The 13,290-nt window shown below is 38.3% G+C and overlaps 1 protein-coding gene across 7 annotated transcripts; it reads left to right on the top strand.

Moving 5' to 3' along the window:
• The first annotated feature begins 681 nt into the window (after positions 1 to 681).
• Positions 682 to 13,290, top strand: LOC131311867 (uncharacterized). Of its 7 annotated transcripts, none has more exons than XM_058339484.1 (18): positions 684 to 965; positions 3,055 to 3,127; positions 3,805 to 3,848; positions 4,319 to 4,361; positions 4,562 to 4,786; positions 4,953 to 5,081; positions 6,161 to 6,238; positions 6,966 to 7,010; positions 7,147 to 7,226; positions 7,394 to 7,458; positions 7,538 to 7,604; positions 7,713 to 7,826; positions 10,909 to 10,982; positions 11,494 to 11,591; positions 11,668 to 11,727; positions 11,836 to 11,904; positions 12,019 to 12,072; positions 12,876 to 13,290. In XM_058339484.1, the coding sequence occupies exons 1-18, from the start codon at positions 955 to 957 to the stop codon at positions 12,948 to 12,950; spliced, it is 1,404 nt and encodes a 467-aa protein (XP_058195467.1). In that variant the 5' UTR covers positions 684 to 954; the 3' UTR covers positions 12,951 to 13,290. The 7 variants fall into 7 exon arrangements, 6 of the variants coding, with proteins under 6 accessions (XP_058195466.1, XP_058195467.1, XP_058195468.1 ...); XM_058339481.1 differs by having other exon boundaries at positions 685 to 952; XM_058339482.1 differs by having other exon boundaries at positions 685 to 952; positions 6,167 to 6,238.

Here is a 13,290-nt window from a genome sequence, read left to right on the forward strand (position 1 = left end):
CTCAATTATTTGGGCTTAACTTAAACTCGAACAGTTCAAAGCTCAATTTTGCTTGCAACCCTATGAGTGACAAGTTTGGATATATATTTTTGAGAAACTATTATTGTGTTATGAGCAAATTATTGACTGTTTGCCACACTTAGGGCCCGTTTGGCGGGTGGAGAAGAGAGGGGTATAAAAGCCTGGGAGGGATAAGCTAATTCGGATCCACTCTTATCTGGTGTTTGATTCCCTCTTCGCACCCAAATAACTTATCTGGCGAATAAGCTAAGCTAAGATCCAATCTCTCCATACCTTTTCGTATTATCATTAGCTGAACTTGCCCCACTATCTTGGATAAGCTTATTTGGGTGGCCAAAATTACTTGGGTGCTCCTCAAGTCTCTCCAAGCCCTTTCATATTATCATTACAAGGGTTTAAATGAACTCTCACATTATTTTGTTTTATGTGCACTCACTCTTATTCATTCATTTCAACTACCAAACAAATTCCATCCGCCCTTCTTTCTTATACCCAAAATACCTTATCGGCCGGCGTTACCGGATACGAGTCCAACCCTATAATCAAGCCCGGCCCAAAAGGTTTCTTCCAAATTGAGCAGTAAAATTGTACTTTTTTTTTTTTATATTGTACTAAAATTGTACTGAAAGACGCATTTTGACGGCACCAACGTAAAACCTGCCTCTTTGTATCGTATCGTACGCATATCGTATTGGCACAAACAAACCAAAGTAGATTGTGGGAGTAACCGGGGCCCAGCAGCAAGACAGCAACTGAGGTCGAGTGATAAAACGAAAGACAGTTCTGGTGTTAGATTGTGAAGTCCTGAGAGAGAAAAAAGGCAACAGAAATTGTGGGAGATGGAGATTGAGGAGGACGAACTCCGTCGGCGGAAGCTTGAAGAGGCCCTTGAAGTCAAATCTCTTAGGCGCATCCTCAGTGCATACCTCAAGTATGTATAACATGTATATCCACACTCTTTACTTTTGTTTTTATCTATGCATTCTTCTCTCTGAATTTCTTTTTATGGGTTTGCGTTATTTGACTGAAATTGGTGATTTTGATCTTGCTCCCTAGAAGTACTACTATATTCGTCTCTATCTTTTTGTGGGTTTGCCATACTTGATTGGAATTTGTGATTTGATCTTGCTCCCGAGAAGGCGAGAACTGATACTGTATTCAGACTTCTTTTGTACATATGTGTGCATTCCTCTCTGAATTTCTTTTTATGGGTTTGCAATACATGATTGAAATTGGTGATTTTGATCTTACTTCCACGAAGTACTACTACATTCACTTTATTTTTTGTTTGTTTATGTATCCAATGTTCTCTCAATTTTCTTTTTGGGTTTGCCTTATTTGACTGAAATTGGTGATTTTGATCTTACTCCCGGGAAGTACTACTAAATACTAATCTACTATATTTACACTTCTTTTGTTTGTTTATGCATTCCTTTCTCAGTTTTTTTTTATGGGTGTGCCATATTTGATAGAAATTGCTGATTTTGATCTTACTCCCAAGAACCTTAAGGAAGGCTGGCTGGTATCTTTGGCTTTTTAACCTTTCTAATGGTTGTTGATGTTCAAAAGAGGGAAAAAAAAGTCTTACTCCCAAGAAGTACTACTATATTTTCCAGTGATTGGTCATGTGGGAATGCTTTGATGTCTCAGTTCTCAGACTTCCTGTCTGTGATTTTTGTTCATTTTCTTTTTCTGAATGCATTCCTCTCTCAATTTTCTACTTATGGGTTTGCCATATTTGAGTGAAATTGGTCTTTTCCCAGTCATCCTTTCACTTGTTTTGACTTTTGCCTACGTCCCTAGAGAAGAGACATAAAGAAGGAAGGAAAGGGAAACCCATTACGTTTCGAATTAGCTTGTTTCTTAGATGTCACAAAAATGCAACATATACCTACCTGGCTGAAAAAGAAAGGAAAACGAACCTAAATTTGTGAGGATTTTCTATTTTGAAAAGCCCCAAATGACCCATCTGGTCGTGCAAGGGGAGCCCTTATGTTCACTGTCGAGTAGATACTTCTTTTGTTCCCGGTGTTAACGAGCTGGAAAATCCCCCTCGGAATACCTTATGGAGTTGGGCTGGCAATCGCTTCGATTATTCAGCTGCTCCCCACCCATCTGCAAATGCGAGCCCTGCCCTTGATGCATACAGCTTGCCCAATCACCATAAGAGAGCCGAGCCTCCTTTTCTGATTGAGGAGAGTGAGAGAGAAATAGATTTTTTGGATCGCCTAATTCAATAGTTCCAAATAGGTGGAGTTAGCCCTTTGAAGCATAGGCGGTCTCCATACGAACAGAGAAGGCTCATCAGCAAGTGGTAAATGGTGCTTCAAGGTTCGGGATTGAATAAGACCTGCGGATCTGGAATCGGAAGACCACACATACTGTTGTGTTACATATTCGTGCTTGAGGAAATAGACATGAATGTGGTGGTAAAGACGGAACGTACTTGTTACCATCCGACTCACACTGTTGGTTTAAGTGGGCATTATACGTACTAGACTCTTGGATCTAATGTTGGGAGTTTTGTTATCTTCCTTTTAAGTTTAAATCCTTTCAGTTTCTTCATCTGTCATTATTTTTTACCAACCCAAAGGATAAAACAATGGCAGAAATTAGTCCAGACAATGTACGTTATACACAGTACTTGAAAGAATAATGGTCAAACAATACGAGGCTAAGTTGATTCAGACATAGGAAACCAGACACCTCAAGATCGCGACGTCCACAAGAGATCAAAGTGGGGGTACCCTTCGGAAAACCTAGCAATTGAAAACACTAAGACAGTGGATTCCATTTGGATTCATTTCGTTGACTCTGCACAATTCAAATTTCTCATTGAACGCTCTGCGAGTTCGAGAAAAAATAGTTCTTCTTAAGTCTGTGCTTTTTATATGTATTTGCTTGATATGGTTGACCTCTTGTATTAACCCATTTTCCATGGCTCTGTTTATTGAAGGGGTCCTTCAGTAATTTTCTACTGACAATGTAGGGTTGTTGAACGTATCTCTTGGTTTTTAAATATATTTCATACAGCTATCCAGATGCCGCTGAGGAGGATGTAAAAAGATATGAACGATCTTTTAGAAGGCTTCCACCTGCCCATAAGGTATTCTGCTTCTTTAGTTGGGTAACAGAATCCTATTTCCAGTAAAAAGTTAGTAGAAAGAAAGTGAAGCCCTGTATACCTTCAATAGGGAGACGGCCTATTTGAGTCAATTTGAGTTTTCAATCCTGCTTGTCTTTCGTTTGCTAGATTTCATTTGTCCCGTTTCTTACTCCTGTATGCTTATTCTTAATTCCGCCAACAGTCTGATCTCCTGCAGACTTTATTCTTGTATCACCCTTGTTTAGCTCCTTGTGTTACTTGTCTCGTATGATTGGTTAACCAATGTAGGCTGAGGGGCATGTTGTAGTCCTTGAAGGCTTTACTAACTAACAATGGTAACCGCTAACTGCAAACTTCTATGAATTGTCCATGAACATGTATACTAGTTCACTAAAGAAAAGCTTTTTCTCAAGGGTCTCATATTGGAATACTTTCCTTCCAGAAGAGAGATTGGTGATGTTACGATTGGATAGTTGGGAATATGGATTCTCTATGTTGGTTTCTATACTGATATCTTATCAGTGTCATTTTAGTGGTTCCTGATTTGCCAAGTTTCTCAAAGCTTGGATGGTCTTCTCAAGGACGCTGACATAGTGTAAACTAACAATGTTGACAATTGTTTTTTCTTCAACAGTTTTTTCGTTGCTGTCATGATTTTGTTTTCTTGCTTTCTTCAGGCTCTTCTGTCCCACCTCCCATCGAAATTTCAGAGACTTAGATGGTATATTTCACATGACTTACTTTATGCTTCATCAGCTTTAACATATGTCTGCAGTAGTTTTGCTTATAAGAAAACAAAATTGGACACTGAAATGGACTAAAAACTTGATAAACTGCCTATTAACCCACCCACCTGCCCTGCTCAACCTCTCAAACCACAAAGTTTGGTACCGGTTGGTTCGAGTTGGCAAGGTAGCAAGTTTGTAATTTGTTGCACACCCCTGAATTCATGTACACTGTACTCCACCTACTAGTAGCGGATATATAAACGTAATGCCCTTATAGCAACATATAAACATTTTTTATGACATGTATCAAAATTGACATAAAGAGACACTAACATGTTTTGGTCAGGGTAAAAATGAATGAAAAGAAAACTCTTGCTATCAACTATATGTGTGAGATTAGTATGTGACTTCGGCAGAATAACTTGTTTGGAGATTCTAATCAGTTGGTTTCTCTGTGCTGCAGGTGTATTTCAAAAAATTCTATTTTCATATTTAACATGCTTCAGGTGATGCCCCTTTTTTAATAATCGCTTCTCTCTCTTTCTTTTTTGTGGTATTTCTCGTCTGGGATTATTCGAATTTTGTGCACGGCCAATTTCTTCGTACTCTGGTGGGAGGAATTGGCACAGATAATGACTTGTTACTTGTGATTTGCGACTTGCATCTTATTTCTGGATAAACAATTCTACGCTGTTGTTATTTGCAGGTGTTTGAGCCTCCTCTTGATATGAGTCAGGACATCGATAGTTGTGAACAACACAATTTGAAGAATGTCCAGGACCATCATCTTTTCTCTGATGAAAGAGAAGTGCTCTCTTGTCAGTCTGCCTCAACAAGTGGACAAGTATCTTTGCTGAAATCTGATGAAGTTAGTTGTGGTGAAGGAAGCAATTTAACATGCAGATCACCTGATTTGGTGAATGTGAATCAGGTTTAATTAGCATTTTCTTTTTATCTGTTACATTTTTTCGTTTATGGTTTTTTCATGCTGTCGCTCGATGTCTAGATAAAGAAACAGTTTTAAAATGTCGTTCATGGTTACTTGGGTATACGTATTTTTTGAGATAATTTACTTCTGTAGATCGAAAATTGTACAGTCAAATGGATATGATGGTGGAAGTTCAGGCTCCCATTGTAAAGAAGATGTGGATAAAAGTGGGGGCAACAATGTTAAGAATGTAAGCAACCAAGCAACAATGTGTTCCATTTCGGATTCCAATGGGAATGTAAGTATCATTCCGTCCTATTTAACCTGTCATTTTATGTAGCATGTGCCCTGAAAAGATCAGAAAATTACTTTTAAAGTTGCACTGAATGGACAACGACCACCCTTGTGAAAACTTGTAATTAGCAACTCATAATTTGCTGACAGTGGTTGTTTCTCCATGTGAGAACGATTATATCTGCCTCACTTTCTTGTTCTCCAATAGCACTCATGTTGCTTGCTCCACTTGATAATTTTTGAGCATTATCTAATGTCTGGACTGATGGAATAACCCGCTGTCTGAACTCTTTCCTCTGAAAAAGCCTTTGAATAGGAACCAAAGATAAATCATTATGGTTAGCATGTATCTCTTAAGCAATCAGAGGATGTGAGATCTTTTGCGACTATACTGTATATTTATTTATTCAACAAGCTAATTGGATTCTCATGGGTGTTTTCCATGCTTTTTGTCTTGCTGACATGCTGTGCAAGGGAAGTAATACTTGCTGAACGTAAAGCTGAGCTCATGATCAAAACTAGCTAACTCTTTGCTTAGGGAACATCTTCTCTGGTTAATATTTCTGTGGGTGATGCATTTGGTTCACCCCTTTCTGCGGGAAGGGTGGTCAGTGAGGACAGCAGAAGGAAACATATTGTAATACTATTTGAACATGTGAGGCCGTAGCCACATTCTAAAGCTGGAGGTTATTTATGTACTCAGTCCATTCCCCTCAGGAATGGTGTATCAGCGAGAAACTGTGGATCTGAGAGTTTTTAGTGGCCTTTTGTTCTGTTTATAAACCTGAGGGGTGGAAAGAATTGGTTATCTTCATGTTGAGGCACTTCAGTTCCTTGTGAATTCATCGGCAACATTTTTACTTTTATGTTATTCAACTGTGGTTAGGGATTTCTAGCTGATATTTGCAGTATCACGGGATGCTGTAATGTTTAAAGCTTTGCACATTGCATTTCAAAATCTTGTTTTCCGTTTTTCTGCTTTGGTTTTAGATGGTGGGCATGCACTTCCTTTAGCAGCTTTTTTTGTGCATTTACTTGTCCTTCCAGATTGTTGACAGGAATCCATTTCTATTCTTGTACTAGTTTCAGGTATATTCATCACCTCCTGATTGGTTAGATCCATCATTGCAGTTGCACGTTCCCCTAGTTGATGTGGATAAGGTATGTTGTTCTTCTTGTGTGGTAGAAAATCAGGTTTGGATCTCTTTTGTTCTTTTTTGCCAAAACAGAAGAGAATCAACGTTAAACTTATATGGCCCTGTTATTTCGTTATTCAATACCTTGAGATGGCTGCTTCTCTAGAAAGTAGACATCATAGTCCTAGTTGATCTAGGAAGTCTCCAAAGTCTATATAGAGTGATGTAGGTAGTTCAATGGATAGTATGTGTTGGACAAAGCTCTTTTATAATTCAATGGCTACATCGCCGGCCTCTAAGTACCTGATACTTGAACCATCATTGAGGCACAACGAGGAATTATGGACAAAGAAGCAAGGAGGCAGCATCGTTTTTATCAATGATAAATCCAAAAAGTTTAACTTTCTCCTCTGCCGTTTTACACACGCAGAGCACCAGTTAATGTTAGAACTGCCTCTGAACACCAACTGATCTAGAGTCGACTTCTTTGAGGTTTGTTTTTAATCATCCCACTTGATTTGAGACCGTGGGCATCCAAATGGCTTTCCAAAGATAACTAGAACGACCACATCCTTGACATAACATTATGAAGCTCATCTCAACCCATTTCGAGCAGCCCTCCTGCCTGTTTAGTTCCTGGTGCTGGACTTGGTTGTCCTATCATGTCTTAACATAAAAAAAATTAGTAGAAAAGCCATTTGTGGTTTGAAATTTCAGTTTCTTATGGTGTTGTGGATCTCTTTTGTTGTCAGGTTCGATGCATTATCAGGAATATTGTAAGGGATTGGGCAGCTGAGGTACTCTCTTATTTCTCATTAATTTCTTGACTTTCCTTTTTTGAATATCTGGTTGAGAGAGAAATTTGAGGTTTAGAGTTCCCTATTATCTTTGGTTTATGAATGGGTATTACTTTTATTCCTTATATTGATACAGGGGCAGAGGGAACGTGATCAGTGCTACAAGCCTATTCTTGAAGAGCTTGAAATTCAATTTCCCAATCGCAGGAAGGATAGGTACCTTCCGTCTGTCATTGTTTCTAGTTTGTCGGTAGTACAGTCTTCTACTGTGCCCATGCCATTATGTCGTAAGCATTTTGATGGTAGAGTTTTCTTTTTCCTTTCCTAATTGCCATTGTTTGCGACTTTTGTGTTGATGAACTAATGCCACACTTTCTGGATAGCCCTCCCACCTGTTTAGTTCCTGGTGCTGGACTTGGTAGGCTGGCATTGGATATTTCATGTTTAGGTATGTTTAAATTGAGTTGTTGCACCTCTATATTGAACATCTCCGTCTCAAATGTCTGACATTTCTTCCTATGTACCAGGTTTTATAAGTCAGGGAAATGAATTTTCTTACTACATGATGATTTGCTCAAGTTTTATTCTTAACCAGTAAGGATATCTTGAAAATCCCTTTCTAATTCACATTTACTCACCTTGTTGTTTGAGAAAGAGCCGAGATGATGATTCTTATGTTGAGACTTGTTGCTGTATCATCAGCACTGAGACTGCGGAGCAGTGGACGATATATCCTTGGATTCACAGCAATTGCAATTCACTTTCGGACAGTGACCAGCTTCGTCCAGTTTCAATTCCTGATATTCATCCAGCTAGGTATTCTTTCTGATCTGTAATTTCTTTCAATTCTTTTTCATTGTTTAGTAACTTGAAGATTATAACTTTATCTTATTGGGGAAGGGAAATGTGCGTCAAGCTTGTTTGAATTGATTCCACATTTTTTTGGGATCTTTCTGGAAAGTGAAGCTTCTTTTCTTTTGTGTACAATCCCTTTCTGTCCCATGTGATTCTATTTGTTGTTATAGCTTTAAACTTGTGAATTCTTGGCCCATTATGTCTAAGTGTTCCTCCCTGGAATTTTTGTTTGTAGGAGAGCAGTAGGTCGGCTTTCCTGAAGTCAATTGACTTTCCTATTCCTTAGGTTTTTATGGTAGTGACTCGGTGTCTCATACCCGACCACTACCCAATTGTTAGCAGATATGACCGGCTAGTAACTTAGGTTACCTAAAGCCTCAAATTGAAGTTCCAAGCCAAGTGCCTACCAATAAACCCACTATATGAGTGTGCCTATAAACAAGGTCCATTATCCAAGACTTACACACTTGAAACAAATGCGAGCCTTAACATCTATTGCCCACAATAAATCTCGACAGCCAGTATAGTTACGACACCAGCATACAACAATATCTGAAACGAGGTTACTAGCTCCATCACGTTCTTATAGACAATAAAAATAGGTAGTTGGTAACTTGGTGTTAAACATGCTCCACACGTTCTTCTAGACAAGAATGGTCCGGCAAAGCCTCGAAGTCTAAGCCTCATGTCCTGAAGAATGATTGAAGTTGAAGATATAAAGCAAGTCCTTTAAGCCCACAGAGGAATGCTATACTGGACCGGGATCTATGCTACCTGGAGCATGAGCTCTAGCTATTGTACCCTATGATACACGGACACAGGTACGTGAATCGGATACGGGTGTATATCTAAGGGTCGGGTACCGCATTCTTGAAAATAGAGGATTCGTGGATACGTGTCCAAATTTGGACACGGATACGGGGATACGCCACCTAATTCCCTAAATATTTTTATTATATTTATATAATTATATAGTCAAAAGAAATCCTTAATTTTTATACGCCAAAAAAAACTGAGTACGGTCATAAGTTTGCTAAGAGTCTAAGACAAAGCATATGGACTAAGAAATTGAGACATACGACATACCTTGTAATTGATAAGTACCTTCAAGCTACAAGGAGTCTTCAAGTCCACCAATGTGACCGATGACTGACGAGCATTGTGGTTGGTAGCCTGTTACAGACAACTTGTCCTTAGAAATATTGAGTTTGTTACAAAGTTTAATTTAGTAATGAAGACATAGATTTACCTGATTCATTAGTTTCCTTCCAATCCACATGAATACAAGATCAAACCATGATATCAACCCACAGCCATACATGTATTCAAGTATTGAAGAGAATGGCATGGCATGTGAAGTAGAAAGCGTATATATATGTTCAGTGTAGTTGGTTGGTAGGTTTGCTCCCATACTATTATTACAATTCGATTCTTAGGATGAAGTCTCAAAAAGTAATTTCTTACTCCATCCATTCTATATTGAGAGTCTCATACTCTCTTATGTCATTTTTTAAATAAAAAAATAAATTACTTTCGTGTATAATTTTTCGAATTTTTTCGCACCGTATTAAAGATCTCGATTTGTACTTTAATTTGGTGCGAAAAAATTATACGCGAAAGTAGTTGATTTTTTTATTTGAAAAATGGCACGACTTTTCGTAGTGGACTCTCATTATGGAACGGAGGGAATACGAATTCTCTAATATCATTCCAAAAAACAACCTATATAAAAAGGGTGTTTTTTGAGTATTGTTAAATTTGCTTATCCACCCCCATTTGCTTATTACAATGGGGATGCTCTAACCAGGCCGAATATGGGATTAATTGAAGTACGAATAAGCTAACTCATACACTGTCAAAACAAAAAGGAGAAAAGAAAGTGTGTACAAATTGTTTAGATTGAGGAGACATGTGAAAAAGCAGTCCTACTTAATCATTTTATATACATACACGGCAGTGGACAATGGGCCCCCAACCATCATTACTCTCTCAGGTGTACTTCACTATCTTTGTTTGCATATGTCCGTCCGATCAAAACAAAAAACTTCCATCGCACGGCTAAGATTTCATCTCCTAAAGTAGTCACCCCCTTCTCCTTCTCCAATCCGACCCTGCAACCACCAGATAATGGAAAAAAGAAATGAAGACGAAGCAGCCATGGCAGCTCGAAAAGCTCTAACGTGTCCGATTATTTTCAGCCGAATCCGGTACAGATCCCGTATCCGTGTCGTGTTGTGTCGACACAGGTACTTCATCCAAAACCAGGATCCGTGTATCATAGATTGTACCTCTGACATGTCAGCCATCTAGCTAGTCACTCACTGACCTTATAATGCCTTATTATCTTTTAGTGGATCTTATTGTATGGCTAATTAAACCATTCTATACCCTTCTTGGCCATGTTTGGTAAATACTACTTTAACTCATCTTGCCTTATTAAAAATTGGTAACTACTAAACGTGGTCTTAGCTTCCAAAACATTTCCCAAATTATCCAAAAATCAATTCAAGTGTAACTGACCCATCGATTTACAAATAACCACGTTTGCCATGAACAATGAAATTCGATTAAGTTAGTTCCAACTTTCCTGAAAGAACATTGAAGTGTACACGGAACGCAGTAGTAATTATCACACAAGTGATGAGGCCAAGGAAGACTACTGTCAATGTAAGGGTGATAGCCAGGGTATTGCAGTAGATAGTCTCCCAGGGCCTTCAGGATGACGTACAGAAAAACTTGCTCAATTTGACCATCACAATCTGTGTTGATCAAGGGCAACTTTTCCATGCCAACCGGAGTTTGTCCCACATCGGTTAATTATCTCCTTCAAAACTAGTATATGAGCCTGGGCAGCCTCTCCATTCATTGCCAATCAGCTTTGAGTTGGATGCTTTAACACCAACATCATCATAAGTTTCAAAACCAGGCAATTCTCTTGCATAGAAAATTGTACTCTTTTTTAGCGGATAAGCCGTTCTGTGCTACTGCATGAAAATTGTAGTGTTTAACTATTGCAATCATTATTGACTTTCATGGGAAACAGTGCAGGGATCACTGAAGGCTTTTCTATGTGTGGTGGTGACTTTGTTGAAGTCTACAGCGATCCAAGCCAAGTAGGTAGGAGTTATAGTGTGATTTGTTTCTTTCTGTTCTTACTTTGATTGAGCATCAAATAGGCCGCCATGGACAGGGAAAAAAAAACTCTTGACCCCCTACTAATACAAGATTCCCTTGTGTTTCCATAACCAGTACTTAATAAAAATTTAGTAGTGTGCTCTGTGTAGCAATTGGTCTTTAATCACACAGGAGGCTGCGGGATGACATTCTTATTGAGTTTTAACCTTGATAAAAATATTCCCGTACTCTGTTGCATCTTTTTTGTTTATTGTGTGGTTTAAGTTCTATGGCCACTGAAAGGCATTTTGCGCTGTACTTGGCATACTAATCTTCTATGCAATGCCTGTATTCCTTGCAAATTTCTGTAGCTCAGTCTTGTTCAGAGTAGTAAGCTTAAATTTTCTGGAAAACTTCTCAAAACAACTAATAATCTCAGTAGTTCCTCTCAAATTTTTTGAGGCTTCCACTCGATGATTTACGTGGATATAATGTTGCAGACCTTATCTTGCAGGAGTTTGGGATGCAGTGGTTACGTGTTTCTTCCTTGATACAGCACATAACATCGTTGAATACATTGAAATCATTTCAAGAATTCTCAAAGCGGGGGGAGTAAGTCTTTTGAACCAGCTTCTTGTTAATCCCTTTTTGTCATTTAAATGTGTAACTTAAAATGGTTGGTTTACAGGTCTGGATAAACTTGGGGCCTCTACTTTATCACTTTGCGGATGTGTATAGTCAAGAGGATGTAAGCTTCACTTCCTTGTAAACAGATGTTTGTAATTTTGCAGTGTGCACTGGATTGACAGACTGATATGGTTGTTTTCTGTTGTGAATCTCCTTCGCATTTTCGTAGGAGATGTCTATTGAGCTAAGTTTGGAAGATGTAAAAAGGGTTGCTTTCCAATATGGGTTTCAGTTAGAGGTAAATGTTTGCCGATCAGGAAAAAAATGTCAATGTGCACTTGTTATGATGTATTTGCTTATCTTATTACATTTTTTACTGCACCCTTGAACTTTTCAATTTTTTGGAGTGCAGAAAGAGAGGACCATTGAGACGACCTATACTACAAACCCGCTCTCAATGATGCAAGTGAGTTTCTCCCACTGTGCAAGCATAGAATTGCCTTGTATCCATTTTTGCGTACACAATTAGATATATCAACACAGTGGGAATCCAAGACTTATTGAAAAAGAATAAATCAATGTCGTGGGAAGCTATGTAGCCTATGTTACACCGACTCTCTAGCATCATGTTCCATTGCTTGTATTGGATAGAAAAATTCTTCTGTAGGAGTGGAAGACATTTTCTTCACATGACTACTGCAGAACATACGCCACACATGCAAATTGAACTGTCAGAAAATGGAAGATACAATACCAGTTTGTTTCATCATTTTCTGCTGAAAATACAACAATGCAAGGTTAAAAACACGTTAAATTTCTTGTATCTTCACTTCACCAAATCTAGTAAAAGCTGAAAATTCATTAGGCTTCCTACCCAAATTCTGATACTTAAGAGCTGTTGAAAATTTGAAATAATTATGTGGAACATGTTTTGTGTGGACACGACTCATATTGCACCTTGGTTTAAAAGAACAAAAAAACACTTTAAACCTTTTAGTCTCATCACTTTTTTTGCTTTCCCGGAATACAGGAACTGATGAATAATACGCTCTACATGCATATATATTTATATTATTGTATTGACTAACATAACTTGTTAGTTTGGAAAGTCGTACTTGAGGCGAAATTGATTCATGTAACCGTTTGGGACAGAAGGCTTAGTTTGGTATGGTTTGTTTTGGTTTGGAAAGTAGGACTTGATCAACCTACTGATACGCCTCGCACGTAAATGCTTTGTTGTTACTGAAGTCTTTTTTCTTCGAATTGCAGAACCGATATTACGCAGCATTTTGGACAATGAGAAAGAAACCAATGGCAACGGTGAAGCAGCAAGGGACATCATGAATTCTCACATTCCATTGCACAATCAAACTACAGCATTTTTCAGGATCATTGTCCTAAAAGGAACTTGATAGGAATATTGAAAGTTAATCATTGTTTCCTTAAAGTTATCGATATCATTTATCGTTTCCCCACACCTTGAGGTGGTTTGAACATTTATCAACTAGGATATCAAGTGAATCCGTTAAACACGTGCTCTTTAGATTGCAATCTGTTGAAGGTGAATGATAGATAAGTACTCACATACATCTACATATGTGCTATGTAACTTCTTTTAAGGATTTGGTGTTGAGGCCATTGCATTGGATGTTATCTGCATCCTATTACCGGATATTATCACCAT

Source organism: Rhododendron vialii, chromosome 12a (genome assembly GCF_030253575.1).
Source record: "Rhododendron vialii isolate Sample 1 chromosome 12a, ASM3025357v1".
Lineage (NCBI taxonomy): Eukaryota > Viridiplantae > Streptophyta > Magnoliopsida > Ericales > Ericaceae > Rhododendron > Rhododendron vialii.

Bases quoted from the DNA above. Each gene is read 5' to 3' on its own strand.
- LOC131311867 (XM_058339481.1), top strand. From the start codon at position 861: ATGGAGATTGAGGAGGACGAACTCCGTCGGCGGAAGCTTGAAGAGGCC. The intron at 7,011-7,146 runs GTACTCTCTTAT...ATATTGATACAG, and splicing joins TAAGGGATTGGGCAGCTGAG to GGGCAGAGGGAACGTGATCA. The intron at 11,905-12,018 runs GTAAATGTTTGC...TTTGGAGTGCAG, and splicing joins AATATGGGTTTCAGTTAGAG to AAAGAGAGGACCATTGAGAC.